A 23,468-nucleotide genomic window follows, 5' to 3' on the forward strand; every position below is an offset into this window, starting at 1 on the left:
TTTTTCTCCTCATCTCCAAAATCAAGGACTTATCAGGTAAATGGTTCCCATCATCACAACCCACGTGGCTCCTCAGAGACACAGAGGCGCTTTTCCATTTTTTTCCAAATAAAGGAGGCTTTACCCTTAACTGCAGTACTACAGCACAAATTCTTTGAACTACAGCTTCTTGGCTTCTGGTTGGAAGTGAATCATTGCACTCTGTCAACACTTATTTCTTGCTGATCAGAGGTTTGTTATATGTTAGGTTAATTTTTTTAAAGAAGATAACATATTCCATAATAAGTACAGCTTTGTTGAGAGCTGGTTTCGGTCTGCAGGAAGGAAGAGTAATAAAGGGATCTGTGGTAGGAGAAGGCTGGGCTCTGATGGACCAGAGTCTCTAGGCCCCTGTTCTCTCCACCCTTCCTGGGCCCTCAGGAATCTCAGCATCCCCAGTGGTGACACTCCAGCAAGGGCAGAGACCTGACGCATCTCCCGTCCAGCTGGGTCAGAGCTCAGAGGCAGGGCCTAGAAGAAGCTTCTCCCCAACTGTTTTCTCCTCACTCAGAGGCTAAGGATGAGCCTCCAACCAGCCTTCACCAAGACACAGGACGGCTTGTTATTTAACATGTGTAAATCCACTGTATTAGTGGTTGTTTGCTGTTCTTACCACGTAAGGTTGAAAATTTACCTGTAAATATTTGTTCTGAAGAATTTGTGTGTGGCTGAGGGCTGGGCCTTTATCTTATCTCACTTGGCCTCTCCCAGCATCTTGCATGTTTGGTCTTCTACACCCTAAGTGCTCGGTAACTGTTTCCTAATTGGTAGGAATTGATTTTAATCAATTGATTTCTAATTGGCTAGATGAATAATTCATTTTAGGACCTCCTCTATTTCCAGAAATCTGTTTGGTTCTGGCCCAAGAAGCAGGTCCCTATTGCTTGGGCCTTAGAGGGGAAGGGATCGGTCTCCTCTCGCCCCAGGTGTTTGCAGATTAAAGAGGTTGGCAGAGAAATGAGCACTTACAGGGCACCTGCTTTTGGCCAGGCATTGTGCCCATCCTCACAGGAGTGCAAGTGAGCACACTGAGGCACAGCGTCATGATGTAACTGGCTTTAGGGGACACAGAGCATAAATGGCAAAGACAGTATAGACTCAGATCTTGAAAGAGTTATTTATGAGAATCTCAACTGGTTTTTTTTTTTTGGTTTTTTTTTTTTTGACCTGTATATTTCCTGCTGACTCGAAAGGCCTCAGCTTGGATCTGAGCTGCCCAGTGAACTGACTACCAGGGTTTGGTCCATTGGTAGCCACCCAGGCTCTATGTCTCTAATGGTTGGCAAGAGTTCTGGAGGTTCTGGAGGTTGTCCTCAAGATGCTTGGACCTCTTCTGGTGTCCCCTGGCTGGAGGGTTTCAGCTCCATTCATGGCTCCATTCATGGCCTCAGAGAGTGTGGTGGTGGCTGATCCCTCGGCCCTGGGCTCCTGTACCCCCAAGCTGGATGCCCTTGGGCCTGCAGTCAGGGCAGATGTTGACTTTTACCTGGAACTTTCAAAATTTGAAAGCTGGAAAAAAGCCTTGGCTTTGGGGAGAGCATATTGTAGCCCCTGAGAACTGAGGTGGGATTTTTTTTTGAGTTGCAACTTACATTTCCAGAGGGTGTTGTGGATTCTGTTCTTAAAAGGAAAGAGAGTGCTGGGGACCAGACTACTGTGGACTAAATGGAGGAGGAGAGTCACTGTGCCACTTAGTGTTGGGTCCCCGGGCTTGGGGAGGAGCATCACCAGGCATTAACACTTGAAGGAATGTGAGTTCTCGGGCTAGGTCTCCATAGGCCCAGCTTAGTGGACACACCACATATCGCCAGGTAGTGTAGGACAGCGCACATTGCTTCAGATTCCAGCTCCATCGTGTGTGTATTGGGCGACTCTGCAGAAGTGACTTGACTCCTTTTCGGTCTTCTAGTGTGTAGAACAGGGATAAAGGGTGTAGTCATGATTAGAGATTAAGGCAACTCATACAAGCACCTGAAATATGGTTAACATTCATGTAACAGGTCACAGTAACTTGTTAATATCAAAACTAGTACAGGTCTGTCTTGGCAACTTCTCTGGTGGCCTATAACCACTTGTGTTCTGTGATGAAGCAGCTTTGGGACCCACGACCAATCTTCCTATCAGCTCTTCACTTCCCTGTTCTCTGGAGACACCTGCGGCAGCCGACTTCGGCCATGCAGCTGGCCATGCCCTTCAAAGGCATTCCTTGACACAGATGTGTACACTGGTGGTATCGCTCTACAGCCAGGTGTTCTTCCCAGGAGGCTGGCGTGGCTCTCTCCTGCATGCCCAGGCTCGCTTCCCTCCCTGCCCCCTCCCCCAGGCTTGGCTGGGAATACTTAGAGCAAACAAAAGCAGGATATTGGCAATGGAAAGGAGGATGTGTTGTGGTGCTCCCATGCCCTGCGGTGCACATACCATAGCGAGGGTGTAACAGGACCCAGGCCTGCAGTTGGGTGCAAATACGTTTGCACCATCTTTTCTCCCCTGCAGACAGGAGAAGGGTGGGACCTGGTGACTGTGAGCCAGGAAACCCTTGTGCTTCTACCTGGACTGCTGGTTCTTACCACTCCCACTGTTTTCAGAGTAGAAACATCTGCTAAGGACTTACTCTGCCAGGCCCTTTGCAAGGTGCTGGGTCCACCAGGAGTAAGTGGGACTCCATTCCCATCCTCAGTTAGTTCACAGTCTAGTGATGAAGAGGAAGGTAGCTACCCAGAGCTTTAAGTCAGAGGGTAGGAGGTAGGAAGGGAAGCCCCTGCTTCTAGTGCCAACATCTGCTAGTCACCTCACTGCCATCCAAAACCAAATTGAATCCTCATCCTTACCCTAAAAGTAGGTGGGGATGTTGCCATGCCACAGATGAGGAGTAAAACAGCTGGCCATAGATCACTTAGGTGGTAAGTGATGCTGAGTTTGGAACCCTGGACCATCTAGGGAAGTCTGTAGTCTAATCCCCTTCATTTTACAGGTGGGGAAATGGAGCCCAGAGAGGGAAGGGGGCTTATCCAAGGGCATGTAGTTCCCAAGAACTTGAACCCAGATCTCTCTTCTCCCCATTCAGAGCTCATCCAACATGCCTTTTACATTGAGAGGAGTTGTTACTACACACCTAGAACAGGGTCATCCCCCCACCTCCTGTAATTCACGGTCCTCACTGAGCCATTCTGGGCACTTCACATCCATACTCTTCTCCCCAGAACCAGCTCTCAGGACCCTGCAGTTCAACACACAAGGGACAAGTAGGAAATGCTGAGGGTGGGAATGGCTGATGGCAGAAGCCCCCCCATCATGGCCACTCACCCTGCGTGGTTAATCAAGTTTTGGTTAGACTTTCTCTTCCCCAGCTCATTGTAAGCTCTTGGAAAGTAGCATAAGGAACCTTGTATATCTATCTTTTCTAGCTGCAGTGCCTACCAATTTACTACCAAGTTACTATAATAATACACTTGCCTTGCCCTTCACAGTTTGCAAAAAGCTTTCCTCACATATCAACTTATTTAGTCTTCACAGTTGCTCTTTGTAGTAGATGCTATTAGTCACATTTTGTCAATGGGGAAATGCTCCTGAGAGAAGCTGTCCAAAGCCACCCAGCTAATTGTGGCGGTCCACGGCCAATAACATGAGCTGCTGTCATCATCATCTTCACTGTAAGCAGTTGACCCTGAGTGCGCTAGACCTTTTATACAAACTGTCTTTACTTGAATGCAGATTATTTCATTTTCACAGTAATCTATTGTACAGATAAGGAATCCAGTCAGAGAAATGAAGTAACTTGCCCAAGATGACATAACTACTAAGCGGCAGGGTCAGGATTCAAACCAAGAAGCAGCTCCACCCTGCAAGGATGTGGCCAGTGTAGGCCGTGCAAGGCCTCCATGGCAGGAATAGAGAGCCTGTTAAGTAGGAAAAAAGAGGTGGGTGGGCTCATTGGGCGGGGGGCTCTTTGCTGTGGGAGCTGAGGTCAGACGTGAGGAGAAGCATGTCTGTGCGGGAGCCTGGAACACCACATCCCAATGACTAGAGGAGAAAGGAGCTGTGGGGCAAACATGCATGTCTTGCATGGTACTGATGGGGTTTTATTTTTCCCCCCAGTGTTTTATTTTGAAAATATTCAAATACATGGAAAAGTTGAAAAAATAGTTCAAACAACACCCATAAATCCTTCACCTAGATTCATCATTTGTTAACTTTAAGCTACTTTATCTTATCTACACACACTTGTTTTATTTCTTTAATTTTACTAAACATTTAAAAGTAAATTGTAGGTATCTTGATTACTTTAATATATTTCTTCTATGATTTCTTTTGTATAACCAAAGTATTACTGTCCCATGTAAGGAATTAATTTTGCAATATAATCTAATGTATAATCCAAATTCACATTTCCTCAATTGTTTTAAAAAAATGTCACTCTCAGCTGTTTTCTTTTTCAATTCAGAACTGAATCCAAGGTTTCTACGTCTTGCATTTGGTTTCTACATCTCTAGGTTTTTAAAGTCCCTGTGCCTTCTTCCCCCCCGCCACCATGACGTTAACTTTTTGGTAAAGAACAGTTGTTTATAGAACAACCACCTCCCCCCTTCTGGATTTACCTGATTGTTTCTTTATACTTAGCATATTTTTCTCAAGAATGCTTTATCAGGAGTTCCCGTTGTAGCTCAGCAGGTTAAGAGGTCGACTAGTATCCATGAGGATAAGGGTTTGATCCCTGGCCTCGCTCAGTGGGTTAAGGATCCAGCGTTGCCATAGCTTCAGTGTAGGTCGCAGATGCAGCTCAGATCTGGCGTGGCTGTGGCTGTGGCATAGGCTGGCAGCTACAGCTCCAATTGGACCCCTAGCCTGGAAACTTCCATATACTGCAGGAGCCCTAAAAAGAAAAAAAAAAATGTACATTAGTCAAGCTGTTGGTGATGGGTGGATTTTGAAGAATGGAGGTTTTTGAGCATCTTTGCTTCGCTGACATATCTGTTTAGATCAGAGGGTTTTTTTCCTTCTTTTCTTTCCCCCACCTCCTCTCTCTTCTCTCTCTCTTTTTCTGGCCATGGCTTGTGGAAGTTCATGGGCCAGGGATTGAAACTGAGCCAGGGGGAGTTCCCATCATGGCTCAGTTGTAACGAACCTGACTAGCATCCATGAGGACGAGGGTTCATTTCCTGGCCTCGCTCAGTGGGTTAAGGATCCAGCATCGCTGTGAGCTGTGGTGTAGGTCGAAGACGTGGCTCAGATCTGGCGTTGCTGTGGCTGTGGCATAAGCTGGCAGCTGCAGCTCTGATTAGACACTTAGCCCTGGGAATTTCCATGTGCTGTGGGTGTGGCCCTAAAAAGACAAAAAAAAAAAAAGGAAAAGAAAAGAAACTGAGCCAGGGATCAAACCTGAGCCACAGCAGCAATCATAAGCTGCTTCAGTGACAACCCTGGATCTTTAACCCACACCACAAGGGAACGTAAGATCAGAAGTTCTTAGCTGAGGCCATGAATAGGCTTCAGTCCTTGTTACAAGTGTACCCATAGCTAAATTATGTACGCATTTTCCTTATACATGCATTTTTCTGGTAGAGGTTTCTTGGCCCTTATCAGATTCTAAAAGCCCTCATGACCCAGAAAGGCTGAGAAACACTAGTCTCCCACCTGAGGCAAGTAATTCAGAGCTGGTTTCTGAGGTCCTGTTCACTTTTTGGGAAGATAGCAACAAACTGTAACTTTCCCCTATCCTGGCTTTGGATCAAAGAGAAGTCTGTCCATTTTGTTGTTAGACCTGGGAGCCAGGAGCAGCCTTGTAGCCTGGTTCCACAGATCCCAGAGAATTTCTGCTCCTGCCTTGCCTTTCAGGTGTTCAGAATGCCAGGATTCCCTTACCAACTGGTACTACGAGAAGGATGGGAAGCTTTACTGCCACAAGGACTACTGGGGGAAGTTTGGGGAGTTCTGCCATGGATGCTCCCTGCTGATGACAGGACCCGCCATGGTGAGTGAACCCTTCCATCTCTGTGCCTCGGTCATCAGAGGCCATTGACCGCACCTCCAGTTCCTTTGACCGTTCATCTTCTGGTCTTCCCCTCAGCTGAGGCCTCTCCCTTTATTTATCCCATCACTTAACAGATGTTTTTTAAGCACCTATTAAGTGCCAGATAAGATCTTTCCCTCAAATACTTGACAGTCCAGTGTTGGGTGGGCGGGCAGTCTGACAGGGAGGGCTAGTACAGTGGGCTAAGGGCCTTAAAGGAGAGTGGGAGCCTTTCCGGAGGAATGATTACTTCTGGGGACCTGTTCTCATGGCTGAGACCAAGAGGTTTTTGCAGTCTCGAAAATGACAGAGAGGCACAAATTTGACACTTTCTCTGGAAGCATCAGAGCAGGAGTACAGAGGTAGATTATGACTGGGGTCTGTAGGTCCTTGATGGCATCCCTCACCCACCCCTACTTTCACTCCAGCAACAGTGACAACTCACCTCCTCCCCACGTCTGTTTACCCTTTTCCCCACCTGCTCACAGGTGGCCGGGGAGTTCAAGTACCACCCAGAGTGCTTTGCCTGTATGAGCTGCAAGGTGATCATTGAGGATGGAGATGCATATGCCCTGGTGCAGCATGCCACCCTCTACTGGTAAGATGGCGGCCCCATGTCAATGGGGCCCTAGAGTAGCCAAGAGAGAGGGGGGCAGGTGACAGTGTGAGCTGAGCAGAAAGACTCCTAGGGTGTCAGAGCACAGGATTCCTGTCCCAGAGGTGCTCTTAACTAGCTCTGAAAGCTGTCAGAGGTTAATGTCTTTCAGACAGTTAACGTCTCTCTGCCATTTGTCCTTTCCTACTGTTGGAGTAACGACACAGCCCTGCAATCTTCCCAGAGGGAGAGAATGGCTGGGAGGGTGCTCTCAGAGAAGTCAAAGGACTCTTAGAACTCCCTAGGTCCAGCTGCCTCTGTTGACAGAAACAGTTGGCTGAGGCCGGTTCTTACTGTAAATCAGAGGCAGAGCAGAGAGAACCCAGGCCCATCAGCCCCAGTCCCAGCCTGCTCCGGAGAACCCAGACTCCCATTCTGAGTGCCTAGCTAGAGTCAGAGCCAGAATGGTGGTCATGGGGTTATGGCTGGAAGCCACATGGTTGCTTCCAGGTGGGATTCCAGGGCCTGAGTCCCCTTTCTGCTCCTCTCCCCAGTGGGAAGTGCCACAACGAGGTGGTGCTGGCACCCATGTTTGAGAGGCTGTCCACGGAGTCTGTTCAGGACCAGCTGCCCTACTCCGTCACACACATCTCCCTGCCGGCCACCACTGAGGGCAGGCGGGGCTTCTCAGTGTCTGTGGAGAGTGCCTGCTCCAACTACGCCACCACTGTGCAAGTAAAGGAGTGAGTGTCTGGGACGGGGTTCTTGAGCAGAGTCCACGGATGGGCCTCGAGGAGCTCAGAGTGCCAGAGTCTTAGCAGAGCTCCCCACACCCTCATCTTGTCTCTTCCCCTGGGCTTGCTGTGCTGTCACTGCCCCTGGGCCCTGGCACTTAATATTCTCCCTGCCAGGCTGCTTCCTGCCAGATATTTAACGCCAAAGTCGCTGAAGTTTCAGATCATGTTTGCTCTTTGAAATTATCTGGCTTAGAATTCCCACTGTGGTGCAGCGAGATCAGTGATGCCTTGGGAGTACTGTGACACAGGTTCAATCCCCAGCCTGGCATGGTGGGTTAAGGATCCGGTGTTGCCACAGCTGCAGCATAGGTCGCAGCTCAGATCTAATCCCTCACCTGGGGTGGCCAAAAAAGAAAAGAAAAGAAAAGAAATTATCTGGCTTTGTTATGTTTATCATCTGTCCTCCCCACGAGTCCTTTCTCAAACTTAGTCTTGTTCAGTGCATGCCCAGGGCCTGGAATGGTGCCTAACATGTAGTGGGTGTGCATAGATTATTATTTTTTAGTTGAGTGAATGAATGAAGGAAGGAGGAGAAAGAGGTTAAGACTCCACCCTAGGTCCAGGCCAGCGACAAGATGGAGAAAGAGTCTGTCCATCTGATGCCAGTAATGAGGCTCCTGTGGCTGCCAACCCTGCAGTGATTGTGCACCTACTGTGTGCTGGGCCCTGGGTGTTTGCAGCAGAGGGGGAAGGCACAAGGGCTGGGGAGTCAGGAGTAGGTGAGGTCTGCTGTAAAGCCTCATTGGGTGGCTTTACAGTGAAGGGAACAGTGCTCAGGTCAGAGGTGGGATCTGTGGCTGAGTCTGGTGTAAATTGGGTGGTTGGGAATAGCCAGAAGGGGGCTGTTAAGTCATGGAGGACCTGGATTATGAAGACCCAGTAGGTCTTTTGAGGGATTTAAGCAACAAGGTGACTCAGGTCAGGTTTTAGAAGGATCACTGGTGTAGAAGTCAGCCAGAAGAAGAGCAAGCCTAGAGCTGAAGAGGCCAGTTAGGAGGCTATTGGAAAGTTTAGGTAATTATGGTGATGGAGGATTTTTCAGGATGGTGAGATTGGGGGGCAGTGAGGGAGCTCCAGATGGGAAGGGTCCAAGTTTCTGCCTTAGGCCTCGGATGAGTGGGGGTGCCCTTCACTGAGACTGGGCACCTTGAGAAAGGTGTGGCCTTTCCCTGCCAGTGGTCTGGGGCCTGGTGAGCCCTCCCTGCACAAGTGAAATTGGTCAGGCACATTAAGATGCCTTCCCCCTGCCTCAACTCTTGTCTGGCCCAGGGTCAACCGGATGCACATCAGTCCCAACAACCGCAATGCCATCCACCCTGGAGACCGCATCTTGGAGATCAATGGGACCCCCGTCCGCACACTCCGCGTGGAGGAGGTACAGTGTGTATCCTGTGGGGGTGGGATATGGAACAGACCCTTAGGAGAATCAGGCCATGGCCTTTCCCTTTCCCCACCCCCATCCCTCTTCATCTTGCCGCTGAGCCTGTAACCACTGGTGACCTCCCATGTCAGCCTGGCATGTTCCCAGGGCAGCTGAGAAGGCCTGCCAGGTGGGGACACTGGCAGGCTGTCAGGCAGAGGGCACTGTGTGGCTACTGGCAGCTGGAGACCACACTGTGCTTGGGTCATCTAGGCTAACATGGGTGGCCTGCGACGGGACAGCCTGTGGAGCCCACTTACACCACTCTTGGCCACAGGTTGAAGATGCCATTAGCCAGACGAGCCAGACGCTTCAGCTCTTGATTGAACATGACCCCGTCTCCCAGCGCCTGGACCAGCTGCGGCTGGATGCACGGCTCTCTCCCCACATGCAGAATGCTGGACACTCCCACACCCTTAGCCCCCTGGACACCAAGGAGAATCTGGAAGGGACACTAAGGAGACGCTCCCTAAGGTGCCCCCTCCCCTCCCCTGGCTCTGCACTGTCTCTGTGCCCAGCTGTCAGAGTGGAGCTGGCTTTCAGAGGCCAGTGGAAGGGAACCAGCTGGCCAGGGACAGGTTATGAGGATTATGCTGACCTATGAGATCACAGTTCATAGCCAGGGCCTGTGCGTGATCTGACCCAGCTGTCTGCCAGGTTTCCCTCGAAACCAGAGGATCAGGCTCTGTCCACTGAACTCCTGGGCTGGACCCTGAAGGACAGCATGGCCTTTGGGGGATGTGTGGGGCTCAGAGGCAGGAGAAAGGGCACAGATAAGACTGATAATTGTAAATAAGGAGGTTGAAAACTGGGAAGCAAGAGATGAATGTAAGTTGTTTCACGTTTTCAACCTTATTGTCCCTTCTTTAGGAAGTCAAAGTGACAGTTACCAACCATTACTATTACTAGCTGTTTTTTGTGGATTTTTTTTTTCTTTGTCTTTTCTAGGGCCGCTCCTGTGACATATGGAGGTTCCCAGGCTAGAGGTCTAATTGGAGCTGTAGCCACCGGCCTACACCAGAGCCACAGCAACGCAGGATCCAAGCTGAGTCTGTGACCTACACCACAGCTCACGGCAATGCCGGATCCTTAACCCACTGAGCAAGGCCAGGAATCAAACCCGCAACCTCACGGTTCCTAGTCGGATTCGTTAACTACTGAGCCACAACAGGAACTCCCTATTACTAGCTGTTTTTAAAAATGACATAAACAAGGAATTCTCTGATGGCATAGCATAGCAACTAAGGCTCCTGTGTTTTCACCACAGTGGTTCTGGTCACTGCTGTGGCACAAGTTTGACCCCTGGTCTGGGAACGTCCACATGCCAGGGGTGTTGCAAAAAGAAAAAGAGAGAGAGAGAAAACCTGAAATAAATGTTGCAACTCTCATTTTTTAAAATATGTCATAAATATACTGGCTTTATTGCTATAAAAACTGTACATGCTTGTTACTGTTATTTGCGAAATGCAGACAAATACTGCAAAGTGTGCAAAAGGTCTGAAATCCCACTTGTTCATGTTTTGAGTGGTACTGGGCTCTCGCTATACGCACGTCAGGGCCTTGAATCAGGCAGACATGGAAGGTGGTGGTTTTCTTTCAACAGTGCTGTCAGCTAGTAGAGGCTGGTCAGTCATCTCAGGTGAGAAGTACTCAGGGTTCTCACCCGGAGTGTGATCTTACCATCCATGCTTATAGACCATGGGTGTCTGCAGCCCTCAGATGGCACATCTGTCTGATGTTAGAACCCCACCCCCATGGAGCATCTGAAATGTAGACGTTGGAGCAGACAGGGTGGCCATGCAGTTCCGGCCTCCAGGTTTCCCTGCCCTGTCCCTACCCCATCTTTCCTCATCCTCAGGCGCAGTAACAGCATCTCCAAGTCCCCTGGTCCCAGCTCCCCAAAGGAGCCCCTCCTGCTCAGCCGTGACATCAGCCGCTCCGAATCCCTGCGATGCTCCAGTAGCTGCTCGCAGCAGATCTTCCGGCCATGTGACCTGATCCACGGGGAGGTCCTGGGGAAGGGCTTCTTTGGGCAGGCCATCAAGGTGAGCACAGGTAGTGGCTGCTCTGCCCCTCTGCTCCCTCACTTTCTCGTTACCTAGCCTCCCCTGACGTCCAGCAAGACACCCAGCCTCCCTCCTGGTTGGAGGTGATGGTGTGAGGCCCCGACCCCTGTCCTCACTGAGGGCAGTGTGGCTGCTGACCTGAGCTTGGTGGACCTGGAACCCCGGGTGGGGACCTTGCCTGAGACCTCCCACCTCCAGTCAGTGGGTGTTTTTAGGTGCCCAGAGGCCTCGGTGCTGGGAGTGGCTCCTGCCTCCCTGCTGAACAGTCTCAGGGACTAACCTCTCTCTCTCTCTCTCTCTCTCTCTCTCTCTCTCTCTTTCCTCCTCCTCCTCCTCCTCTGCTGAGAGCTGGGAGGGGGGGTCAGGTAAGCCATGTGTCTCAGCCTTCGGGGCAGTGGGGCTGAGAGCTCGCTCCTGACCCAGCCAGCTCCCTGGTGCATGTCTGTGGCACTGACCTTCCTGCCCTGAGATTCCTGTTCCCCCACAGAACTGGCGCCTGTGTCAGATGACCAGAGCCCCTGCTTGGCTTGGCAGCGTCCCCTCCTGCCTCCTCCCACACATCCCTTTTCTGGGTTCTCGCCTCTCCTCTGTGCATGCCCAGCTCTCCAGGGAGGAGGTGTGCTCCCCTCTGAGTCCCCTGTGGCCCACGCTGTGTCTTCCGCATATGGACTCTGTCAGTCTGATCCAGCTGATTACTTCAGTGTGTCCTCCAGGGCATGGGACAGTCAGTTGCATAGATTGTTACACTGTTGCCAAGGTCTGCCTCTGGCCTCTACACCAGTAACAGTTGCCCTCCTTTTAGGTGACACACAAAGCCACAGGCAAAGTGATGGTCATGAAGGAGTTAATTCGGTGTGATGAGGAGACACAGAAGACTTTCCTGACTGAGGTAAGGAGGTGAGGGTCGGGCTCAGGTGTCACTGTTGGAAAGAGAAGATCTTAACTAAAAAGTGATTTCAAGAGGAAAGTTAGGGAGTTCCCATTGTGGCTCAGTGGGTTAAGAACCCGATTAGCATTCATGAGGATGTGGGTTCAATTCCTGGCCCTGCTCTGTGGGTTAAGGATCTGGCATTGCCAAAAGCTGCAGCATAGGACACAGATGTGACTCAGATCTGGTATTGCTGTGGTTGTGGTGTAGGCCAGCAGCTGCAGCCTTGATTCATCCCCTAGCCTGGGAACTTCCTTATGCCCCAGGTGCAGCCCTAAAAAGGTAAAAAAAAAAAAAAAGAAAAGAAAGAAAGAAAGAAAAAAACATGAAAACTTAGTTTGAAGTCACATTTTTAAGGCTGAGCAGAAAAGATCACTATAGGAACATGCCTGCCCCCGTAAATTACAGTGTAATTATTTGTGTAACAAATACTAAAAAAAAAAAAAAAAAAGGAGTTCCTGTCGTGGCGCAGTGGTTAACAAATCCAACTAGGAACCATGAGGTTGCGGGTTCGGTTCAGTCCCTGCCCTTGTTCAGTGGGTTAACGATCTGGCATTGCCGTGAGCTGTGGTGTAGGTTGCAGATGCGGCTCGGATCCCACGTTGCTGTGACTGTGGCGTAGGCTGGCAGCTACAGTGCTGATTGGACCCCTGCCTGGGAACCTCCATATGCCACGGGAGCGGCCCAAGAAATAGCAAAAAGACAAAAAGAAAAAGAAAAAAACAAATACTAAAGACAGCAGGAGCTGGGTACAGGAAGAAGTGGTTCAGAGGAGCTCAGGAGTGTGGGATGATAAATGTGAAAACACCCTTGTACCACAACTCAATGCTATGACTAACTGAGCTCCCTGCTGAGGGAGCCTGGTGCCCTTGAGGGTCCGTATGGTTTTCACTCCCTCTCTCAGTTGCTCCATTGGGTGCTGCCCCCAGGCGTGTTTCACTCATGGGTCCCCTACTTCACAGGATCCCAGATGTAGCTCCTAGAAAGGCAGGATCCCAAGGGTGAGGCCTGGGAGCCCACCCTAGCACATGATAGGAGGTGTGAGACATGGTGGCATATGTCCATCTGACCCCCTGGAGGGAAGAGGTGAGAAGTAAACCACCCACCCTCCTTGGCCTCCCCTCTCACAGGTGAAGGTGATGCGCAGCCTGGACCACCCCAACGTGCTCAAGTTCATCGGTGTGCTGTACAAGGACAAGAAGCTGAACCTGCTGACTGAGTACATCGAGGGGGGCACACTGAAGGACTTTCTGCGCAGCGTGGTGAGCGCTGCACCCCCAAAGTCCTGGACCCTGGGTTGGCTGTCAGTGGGACATCTGTGTCACCACTATCCTGGAGCCATGATGGCCAGGGGCCCACTGCTTTGCATACAAAGGGGCATGCTGGGCGGGGCTGGGCACCAGCAGTGAGGGTTTCCTGGCAGATCATGGTGACCACGGGGCCTGGACCACAAGTGCGATGGCCCAGCAGCCTCTTATGGGCATTCCCCCATCCTGCAGGACCCGTTCCCCTGGCAGCAGAAGGTCAGATTTGCCAAAGGCATCGCCTCTGGAATGGTGAGTCCTGCCAACAAGCCTGGGAGCAGAGCAGGGTATTGGGAGTCAGGGTCAGGAAAGGGGCAGGGATTGCAGGCAGGTACTCCGTCCTGGATAACTTGCATGTGCCAGGCCATTTAGCAGCTATTCACTGAGCTTCTCTCTTTGCCAGTGAAATTGTCCCCAGTTGGCTCTTCCCAGCTCACAACCCTACTCTCAAAGAATTCCATATCTTCTAGGGCACACAGAGGTAGGCAAGGCAAAGTAGAGAAGCAGACTAGCACAGGTGGCTGGGCCCTGCTGTCACAGGGGCATCCAGGGCTCTTGGAGCAAGCAGAGAACATCACCGCCTAGGAAATCAGAGAAGGGGAATTGTCTCCTAGTCAAACCCTGAAGGGATGGGTCAGAACCAGATAAAAGTTCCTCTTGGCAGAGAGGCCCCAAAGCTGGGGTGATGTCAGCAGCCAGGACCTGGGAGGAGAGAGGAGGAAATAGACTGTTTGACCTGGGAAAGCATGATGCCAGTCACAGCGATGGGAATGGTGACAGTTGCTGAGTGCCTTCTCAGGCCAGGCACCAAGCTGAGGGACTAGTACTCAAGATAGCCCTGGTTCCAGATGAGAAGCTGAGGCCAGACAGGGTGGAGCTAGGTGGGCTAGTCAGTCTGACCCCCAGGCCTGATATTTTAATCCCTGCTCATCATGTAGGGTCCATGAAGACTGGGTACATTAAGATCCTTGTGTTTTGGAGTTCCCATTGTAGCTCAGCAGGTTAAGAACCTGACTAGTATCCATGGGATGTAGGTTCAATCCCTGGCCTTGCTTAGTGCATTAAGGACCTGGTGCTGCTGTGAGCTGCAGCATAGGTCACAGATGCAGCTTGCATCCAGTGTTGCTGTGGCTGTGCTTGTGGTTGGCAGCTGCAGCTCCAATTCAACCCCTAACCTGAAAACTTTCATGTGCTGCAGGTGCACCCTAAAAAGCAAAAAAAAAAAAAAAAAAGATCCTTGTATTTTAGGCTAAGGAGTCTGCACTTTATTTAGGAACCCCAAAAGACAAATGTAAAAGATTTTTGAGCAAGAAAGTTGGTAGAGTTGAGAGAACTCAGGGCAGGGGGTCGATGAGGCATTTCAGGTTCCTAAATTACTGTACATCCATGGGGCCAGGAGACCAGGACGCAAGTTCAAGTCTGAATGGACACTGGTTGGCAGTGAGGGAACAGGGATATGGGGTTGGGGGAAACTGGGGAGTCTTGAAGTGCCTAGAAGAATGGTGGTGGCGTCTACCAGAAAGAGGGGGAGGTTGGCAGTGATGGTCCGGAAACAGGTTTGAGAAGAGCTGGGATAGGTGTCTGCCGAGGCTGCAATGGGGTGGTTAGTGGGGGTCAGCCGTGAAGAGAAGGTGGCTTTGAGAAGGGCTGACACTAGGGAGGCTGGAAGGAGAAGGAGGTCAGCCCAGGAGAGGTGTGGGCAGCCTCCGGGTAGGGAACGACATGCAGGCCCGGAAGAGCAACTCCAGGAGCCCAGGAGGTGGAAGCAGTGCTGCAGGGCTGGGGAGGGGCGGTGGCTGGGGAAGGAAAAGGGACAAAGTGGCTCCAGTGTGACAAGAGCCAGAAGTGGAGGCCTGGAGCTGGGGAACAGCAAATAAACACTTGGGTAAGAAGGGGAGAGGCTGAAGTGTCGACAGAGAGTGAGGAGGGTGCTGAGTTCCTGGGGAGAGGGCTGTCAGGAGCACAGAGCCTGCTGGTCCACGGGCAGGTCATTTCCTCTTCCACAGCAGAATCCAGGGCTGCTGAAGCCAAGACTGGGGTGAGGCTAAGGGGTGTGAAGGGGTCAGGAGCAGTGCACCCAGGTAGCCTGAGTCTAAGTGAAGTGGGTCGAGGGGATGAGGGCACACAAGGGCCAGGGCCCAATGGAGTTGGAGACTTCAGGACAGAGCAGCTACTGAGTTGGGACAGGAGATGGCAGTAGAGAGAGAGGAAGCCCAGGCAGCCTTTGGCTTTCTGTTGGCCCTAGGACACGGGCGTGACAGCGGGAGGACTCTGGAGTCCAAGTTAGGTTCTGAAGCTGGGTAGTGACAGCCTGGGAGGAGAGTGGGTTCTGTGGCCTGCAGAAGTCAGCATCTGATTGACTTACTGGCTGTTGACCTCAGCTTGTGCTTCTGTTTCAGGCCTATTTACATTCCATGTGCATCATCCACCGGGACCTGAACTCACACAACTGCCTCATCAAGCTGGTATGTCCCACCACTCTGGGCCACTTCCCTGTCACTAGGGAAGCTAACTGTCCCCTCCTGCCTTTTTTTTTTTTTTTTTTTCCCCGCACCCACAACATACGGGAGTTCCAGGCTAGGGGTCCAATCAGAGGTATAGTTGCTACAGCCATAGCAACACCAGATCTGAGCCACATCTTCAACCTACACTACAGCTCACAGCAACGCCAGATCCTTAACCCACTGAGCGAGGCCAGGATACCAGTTGGGTAGCGCATGGATACTAGTTGGGTTCGTTACCACTGAGCCACAATGGGAACTCCTCCTGTCCTGCTCTAGACCAGAAGTATGGCCAGGGCTCCTTCTTGCCCTTCTTGCTGCCTCCCATGCCCTCCTCTGTCTTCTGGGGGCCCCCCTGACACATACAGTAAAGTCTGCTTCCTCCCAAAGGCAGCCTTTGAAATCCTTCAGTCACAAGGGACTTCAGAAGTTCCTTAGCTGTATGTTGTCCCTTTTCCTGGTCTTCCCCTGCGGTAGTAAAAGCCACTGAGGACTCCGATTACAGCTGTGACACCTGAATCCTCAAGGCCACAGAGCTAATAAATTTCCAGTCACTTCCTCCTACTGGCCAGTCAGTCCTGGCTATTATAAGTTACTCCTCCTGTTGCCTTACAGTGCGGCTTCCTGGGTGTCCACTCACTGGCCCTGACTGTGCCCTCTGGACTCACACCAAACAATCTTAATCCCTTTTCCACATGACTGCCTTGTAGCTATTTGAAGAGCTTATCTCCCCCACATCCCCCCACTGAATGCCTCCACCTCATCTTTCCCTGTCTTATCCTGGTTCTAGCCATGGCCTTAAATCTTTCTGGGAACAAGGCAGGATGAGAAAAAATCAAAACAAAAGAAATCCTCTGTCCTGCCTCCAAGTTCCTCCTTCCAGGTCCCAGAGCCTTACCCGTCCCAGCTCCAGGGCCTCTGCTGTGCACCCCTGGGTCTGGGGATCTGCCATGTGGAGAGAGCAGACGGTGAGAAAACCAATGCTGAGCCCCATCTGCCAGGGGCAAGCATTTGCTGAGACTACCCCTTGCTACACTCCTTTTCTCCCCTTCTCAGTGGCTTCTCTTGAGAATGTCCCCACCAAGTCCTGACCTGGCCCTTGTCCTCCCAGGACAAGACTGTGGTGGTGGCTGACTTTGGGCTGTCACGGCTCATAGTGGAGGAGCGGAAGAAGCCCTCAGTCGAGAAGGCCGCCACCAAGAAACGTACCTTACGCAAGAGTGACCGCAAGAAGCGCTACACGGTAGTGGGAAACCCCTACTGGATGGCCCCTGAGATGCTGAACGGTGAGTTCTGATGCCCTGGAGGGGAGGTGGGACCACATCCTGCTGTAGAGCCCTGGGGGCCCCAGGGGAGGCCTGTGAAGTGTAGGACCAGGTACCCAGAGCTGAGAGCTGGGTGGTTTTTATCCCTTGCTAGACCAGACCTCATAAAGGCCTTCCTCCCTGAGCTCAGGCCTGCGAGTTGGCCGGTGCCCCATCCTGGGCCTGCAGTGAAGTCTGACCATGGTGCCTCCGGGTAGCAGAGAGCTCAGGCTACTTACTGTACTTTCTCCTGGCTTCATGCTGAGAAGTGAAGTGCGGTGCCTCCAGTGTATGATTCTCAAACCAGCTAGAGGTGCTGGCTGAGATTCTTGAACCTCCCCAGTCAGTGAGGCCTCAGAAATGGTCCCATTACAACCCTTTCTGGAGTCTGCAGCCCAGAGAAGTTCAAGGGTTTGCCCAGGAACACACAGCTGGCAGCAGCAGATTTCAAATGAACCCTGTCCAGTTCTCACTCACTCTCCCATGAAGTTTCATCCTGAGCGGTATTGTTGTGTAAGATCTGTCCTGGGCAGCCTTTGGGGCACCTCCTCAGAACCTGTTCTAGGCCTGGTGTTGGCCGTGGCCTGGCTTGGCTCTAGAATCAATGCAGAGCGGATAAGGAACCAAACCTGACAGCCTGCTGTCCTGTGTTCATTCCTCAAGGAAAGAGCTATGATGAGACGGTGGATGTCTTCTCTTTTGGGATCGTGCTCTGTGAGGTGAGCTCAGCCCCCCTCCCCCCGCCAGAACTGGGGCTCCTCCACCTCAGGCTTAGTCACATGCTATAATATCAACACAGGCAGAGGATTATACAGTTTATCACAGATCTATTGACACAATTGTGTCTCATTGATCCCATAAGAAGGATTGGACGGAATTTTCTCATGTTAGGAAATTGAGGCAGGGAAGGGGGCAGAGGCTTGCTGTCTGTCACACGGCCAGGAAGGGGCAGGTGGGACTCGGAGCTCCACCAGGAAGGGCAGGAGGTTGGTCTGGCAACTGTTTGTCCAGCTCTTGGGCCAGAGGCAGCCTTTCCCTCTGTGCCTCCCTGCCCCAGGCCCTGGGGATGCCCCCAACCTCAGCCCAACAAGGAAAATTAGCCATTCCAAGAAGTGCCAGCCTATCAGGCACAGCACTAGGCATTGAGAGGGGCCTGGTGCCCCTCTCACTGGAGAGATTCATGCCATCGGGAGCTTAGCTCAGTATGTCTTGAAGCACTCAGTCAACTGAGCACACGTGATCAAAGGCTTCTGTACTTCCCACAAAGCGGTAGGGGGTATAAGAGACAAGGGACAGTTGGAATAATGAAAGAAGGTTTTTAAAGTATTTTCTCTAACAGATCAGTTGATCATCTACTACTTACAAAGCAATGGGCTGGCACCAAAGGGTTTCAGATGTGAATCAGACCCAGCACCTCACTTCTCAGGGCCTGAACTCTAGCAGGAAACACAGACAGAAGGGGACACAGCAGGGCAGGGTGGGGTGTGTGGAAGCTGCCCCCCCCACCTCAGATGCCAGTTTAGAACATTGTGCTTCTGCTGCAGTGAGGCCTCTTCCACACTCTCCTCAGTAACCAGGCTCTCAGTCAAGAGACAAGTCTGCAACAAGTCTGCATTAGCAAGATTTGGAGAGATGGGGGTGGGGAGCAGCTTTCCAGCATCAGGTTTTACCTTGACCTTCTTTTTTTTTGGGGGGGGGCCACACCCGTGGCATGTGGAAGTTCCCAGGCGAGGGGTCGAATCAGAGCTGTAGCTGCTGGTCACAGCCACAGCAGTGTGGAATCCGAGCCACATTTGCGACCTGTGCCTCAGCTCATGGCAATGCCAGATCCTTAACCTAGGCCAGGGATCAAACAGGCATTCTCATGGATATTAGTTGGGTTCATTATTACTGAGCCATTATGGGAAGTCCACCTCCCTCTTCTGACAATTGTTCCAGTCCTGTCCCTCCCTCTTGTCTGTGGCTGCACCATCCATAATCCATTCCTGACCCCCTTGTTCTCACCTGCAGATCATTGGGCAGGTGTATGCAGATCCTGATTGCCTGCCCCGAACACTGGACTTTGGCCTCAACGTGAAGCTTTTCTGGGAGAAGTTTGTTCCCACAGACTGCCCCCCGGCCTTCTTCCCCCTGGCTGCCATCTGCTGCAAACTGGAGCCCGAGAGCAGGTTGGAATCTGCTCCTTTCCCCCAACTTGCACAATCCTGGGGTGCTCAGCCTGGCCTTCAGCATCTATAAGCCCTTCCTAGGCACAGGGCTGGGCCTTGAGCCCAAGGATATAGCTATTGGTCACCTGACCACTCCGACAGACCGGTTAGGGGAAGGGAGACAAGGGCATTGTAGTAAGTTTCCTGGATGAAGCCCAGAGATAGCCATTAAAAGTAATTTTAACAGAAGGAAATTCACCCAAACATATACAGTGCTAATAGAATAAGTGTCTTCATGTTTCCATATTTCCATGTCCAAACACACACTTTTTTTATATAGTTATAATCTCTCAAATAGAGAAAAAGTTTTTGCTTTTTTTTTTTTTTTAAAAGGCCGCACTCATGGCATATGGAGGTTCCCAGGCTAGGGGTCGAATGGGAGCTACAGCTGCTGACCTACACCATAGCCATAGCAACGCCAGATCCTTAACCTACTGAGTGAGGCCAGGGACGGAACCGGCAACCTCGTGGTTCCTAGTCGTATTTGTTTCTGCTGCACCGCAATGGGGAACTCCTCAAATAGAGAAAAGTTTTATATTTTGCTCTGCATTTCATTATTGCTCAATCTTCCAGATTATTGCTTTTGTTGGCTACATGAAATTCAGGTAGGAAACTGTATGAACATATACCTAATGTAAATGTTTGGGTGTTTCCCGTTTCTTCTTACAATAGGTATTACTACAGTGAACATCCTTATGCATTTAGCCAATTTTTTCCTTTAGAGAAATCTTTTGTTTTGTTTTGTTTTGTTTTGCTTTTTAGGGCCACACCCACGGCATAGGAGATTCCCAGGCTAGGGGTGGAATCTGAGCTACAGCTGCCGGCCTACACCACAGCCACAGCCACGTCAGATCTGAGTGTTAGATCTGGAACTCTGAGAAATCTTTTTAATATTCCCTTTATTCTTCTTAGGTTGTAGCCTTCATTATCACCAAAGTTCAAGTTTGTGCATTAGGAAACTAAAATATTTGTGTTTCTGCTATCAAAAATTCTTTCTTTAAAAAAATACAAATTCAGGGAGTTCCTGTTGTGGTGCAGTGGAAACAAATCTGACTAGGAACCATGAGGTTTCAGGTTCGATCCCTGGCCTCGCCCAGTAGGTTAAGGATCCGGCGTTGGCGTGAGCTGGGGTATAGGCCAGCAGCTGTAGCTCTGATTTGACCCCTAGCCTGGGAACCTCCATATGCTGTGAGTGTGGCCCTAAAAACCAAAAAAAGAAAAAAAAAATTGGAGAGTTCCTATGGTGGTAAAGCGGGTTACGAACACAGCTAGTATCCATGAGGATGCGGGTTCAATCCCTGGCCTCACTCAGTGGGTTAAGGATCTGGTGCTGCCCTGAGCTATGGTATAGGTCACAGATGTGGCTCTGATCCTGTGTTGCTGTGGCTGTGGTATAGGCTGGCAACTGTAGCTCCAATTCGACCCCTGGTCTGAGAAGTTACATATGCCAGAGGTATAGCCCTAAAAAGAAAAAGAAAAAAAAAAAGCAAAACATTACCAAAATATATAGCACAGGAAGTATGCATTTTCTAAAATCTCCTAGCTAGCATGCTACTCAACACTCTCCCCAGTGCTAACCCCCAAGATAACCAGTTGGCTTACATCCTATATTTTTTAAATGATTTCCAAAGGCCCACTTTAGACTTGGGATTTGCTGGTGGGAGGCTCTGTACCTTTTTTCTTCGTAGGCCAAAGGACCGAAAATCCTTCAGTAATGCTAGAGCAAGAGCATAAGGAGAAAATGTGAAGCTCCACAGAATCTGTTGGCTAATATCCCTTCTCAGTCATTATCAAGGTCTGTCAATTCATTCAAACAATGCTGCCACATGCCTACCATGTGCCAGGAGCATGTTCACAAGCACTGGGATGCAGCAGTGAACAAAACCAAGGCACTTGCTCTGTGGGGACTCACGTTCTAACAAGGGGAAGTGGTAAACTGTAGATACGACAGACTCTGTTGAACATGTTGAAGAAGGAGTTCAGCCGGGGAAAGAGGACTGTTTAGGGTGCAAGTTATAACTTTAAATATGGTGATCAGAGGAGGCTTCACTGAAAAGGTGACAAGATGTTTAAGCAAAAACAAGGAGGAGGCAGGGGAGTGAGCCTGAGATGCCGGGTTTCAGGGTGCTAGGAGCCAGGCATTCACTTCTACTTCCAGAAGAGCTGCTGAGTCTAGGCAGATCTGTGATGTGGAAATAGTCTGAGGACTAGAAAGGATCTTAAGGGGGCACTTAGTCCACTCCCACCTGTGATGATTGCATTGTCTCCAAGACCTGGGAGTGGTTTTTTTTCTCCAAGACTTTCCTTTCTGATCTGCCCTCTCCCAGTGTTATTATCCACCATTTTTACAGCAACCCATGCAGTTCTATTACCCCTAATTCCTACAGAGGTACAAAGTTAAGGGCTTGCCCAAGGTCACAAAACTAGGAAAGGGTTGAGCCACAGGCCTGGGTGCCTTCTATGCTATCCCACTGCCCTGCCCACATCTCACCTGTCTCCACTCCTTTTCTTTCTAGACCGGCATTCTCAAAACTGGAGGACTCCTTTGAGGCCCTCTCCCTGTACCTGGGGGAGTTGGGCATCCCGCTGCCAGCCGAGCTGGAGGAACTAGACCATACTGTGAGCCTGCAGTACGGCCTGATCCGGGACTCGCCCCCCTAGCCCTGGCCGAGCCCCCTGCGGGGGGGCGTCCACAGCCACCACTGCCCCCTCTTCGCCCAGCCCTGCCATGGGCGGGGCCATCCGGGCGTCTCGTGGATTGGCAGCTTGTTTAGAAGCAGAACAAGCCATTCTACTACCTCCCTAGGAGGCGAGCGGGCCCAGCACCAGGGAAACACATCTCCGCATGTTCTGAGGCCTGGTTATCGTCTGTAAATCCAACACTCGCCTGAAAGCTGTGAAGAAGAAAAAAACGAAAAAAATAAGCCTGGTCATGTGCCAGGAGGAATCTGTTACTCATGACCACTCGGGAACTCCCCAGCAGTGGATTCAGGGAGCTCTTGCTTACACTAATCAGCGCGACCTGGGCCTGCTGGGCAGGATCCCAGGTGAACCTGCATGGGCCCTGAGGCCTCCGGTCCAGCTGGGAGCAGGAGGACCTCATGTGGAAGCATGGAGGAGAGAGAGCGCAATGCAAGGACGTAAAGCAACAGTGGTGCTACCCCCTCCCACGCCACGTCCCGCCTCCCCTGGGACAAGGCTGAGGGCAGAGGTCTGAGAGCCCCTCAGTTAGTGTGTGGTGGATCTGGCCAGGAGTTGTGGGAAGGGCTGGTTTCTGTCGCCTCCCAGGCTCACGGGGAACAGCAGACTATGATGCTGAGCCTGGCTGGGAACTTCTAGGCACATCTTTTCTGCCTCCAAGCAAGCAGTCAGCCACACATGCAGAAAGGGAAGAGGCCCTGCCCTCTAGAAAGCCCTAGTGTCTTGGCTTTTGTCACACCCTGGTGGGCACTCCAGCCAGGTGCCTGAGACATTTGGCTCTGCGGGTTCGGGAGGACAGTGTGGCTCATCTGGGGCGGATGTGGGAATCTCAGCAATCTCCTGGCCCTGTCCACACCGCTGCTCACCCCTCCATGTCTCATCCAGGCAGCACCTTGGGGGGTAGAGGTGGTGGTAGAGCCCCAGAGTGGAGGTGCTGGGGGAGACAGCTCCCATGCTGGGCTCTTTGGCTTCTACCTCCCTTGTTGGCTGGCCCAGCTCCTCGGCTGCTGTCCTCAGCCTGCTGAGCCACAGCTGCAGGTGCCAGAAAGTCCTGGGGGCACCCTCCACCCTGACTTCCAGAGCTGGGGGGTCTTCACCACAAATAGATTTGCTGCCTCCTAAGTGTGACCTTGCACCATATTTAACAAGTTAGGAATGGGTTCGGGGTATTACTGCAGTGTGTGGTGGTTGTATTGGGGTGGGGGGAGGAGGTGGGTGGGAGTGATCCGGGAGAACGGTTGCTGTTAAAACGATCGTGTTGTTTATGTTTTATCTGTGGGGTGATATGTGAAATACTGTACATAGGCCTGATGAGTTGTGGGATTAGAATGTCATCTCTGGCCAGTTTTCTTGCTGTATAGACCATACTTAGGTGTAGAGTGTGCAAGCTTGCTGTAGCATTGAGCCCTGGGCTCCCAGCAGCAGCGAGGTCAGCATCGTGTGGCCAGTTGTGCCTCAGTGTCCCCAGCAAACGTGGGTGGGAGTGGTGGACCCAAGCTGGGCCACTGAGCAGACCAAATAAATTAAGCAGTTAACATAACTGACAATACGGAGAGTGATAAAGTGACCTGCAAGAGTTCCCGCTGTGGCACAATGGCTG

At 51.2% G+C, this 23,468-nt stretch overlaps 1 protein-coding gene across 3 annotated transcripts in view; it reads left to right on the forward strand.

Annotated features, from left to right (window-relative positions):
- LIMK2 (LIM domain kinase 2) overlaps positions 1 to 23,415 on the forward strand; it is a 55,648-nt gene extending 32,233 nt beyond the window's left edge. For 2 of the 3 annotated variants that reach the window (XM_005670864.3, XM_001926065.6), the window contains 14 exons: positions 5,872 to 6,007; positions 6,535 to 6,644; positions 7,196 to 7,384; positions 8,708 to 8,813; positions 9,136 to 9,332; positions 10,717 to 10,903; positions 11,727 to 11,813; positions 12,983 to 13,114; positions 13,352 to 13,408; positions 15,556 to 15,621; positions 16,769 to 16,943; positions 17,625 to 17,680; positions 18,972 to 19,129; positions 21,685 to 23,415. In XM_005670864.3, coding sequence (XP_005670921.1) covers positions 5,872 to 6,007; positions 6,535 to 6,644; positions 7,196 to 7,384; positions 8,708 to 8,813; positions 9,136 to 9,332; positions 10,717 to 10,903; positions 11,727 to 11,813; positions 12,983 to 13,114; positions 13,352 to 13,408; positions 15,556 to 15,621; positions 16,769 to 16,943; positions 17,625 to 17,680; positions 18,972 to 19,129; positions 21,685 to 21,829 — 1,801 coding nt within the window. In that variant the 3' untranslated portion in view covers positions 21,830 to 23,415. Of the gene's footprint in view, positions 1 to 5,871; positions 6,008 to 6,534; positions 6,645 to 7,195; positions 7,385 to 8,707; positions 8,814 to 9,135; positions 9,333 to 10,716; positions 10,904 to 11,726; positions 11,814 to 12,982; positions 13,115 to 13,351; positions 13,409 to 15,555; positions 16,626 to 16,768; positions 16,944 to 17,624; positions 17,681 to 18,971; positions 19,130 to 21,684 lie in introns of all 3 variants that reach the window. The other variant, XR_002338596.1, reaches the window with a different exon arrangement.

The sequence above is a fragment of the Sus scrofa genome, chromosome 14, assembly GCF_000003025.6.
Source record: "Sus scrofa isolate TJ Tabasco breed Duroc chromosome 14, Sscrofa11.1, whole genome shotgun sequence".
In the NCBI taxonomy this organism is placed as follows: domain Eukaryota; kingdom Metazoa; phylum Chordata; class Mammalia; order Artiodactyla; family Suidae; genus Sus; species Sus scrofa.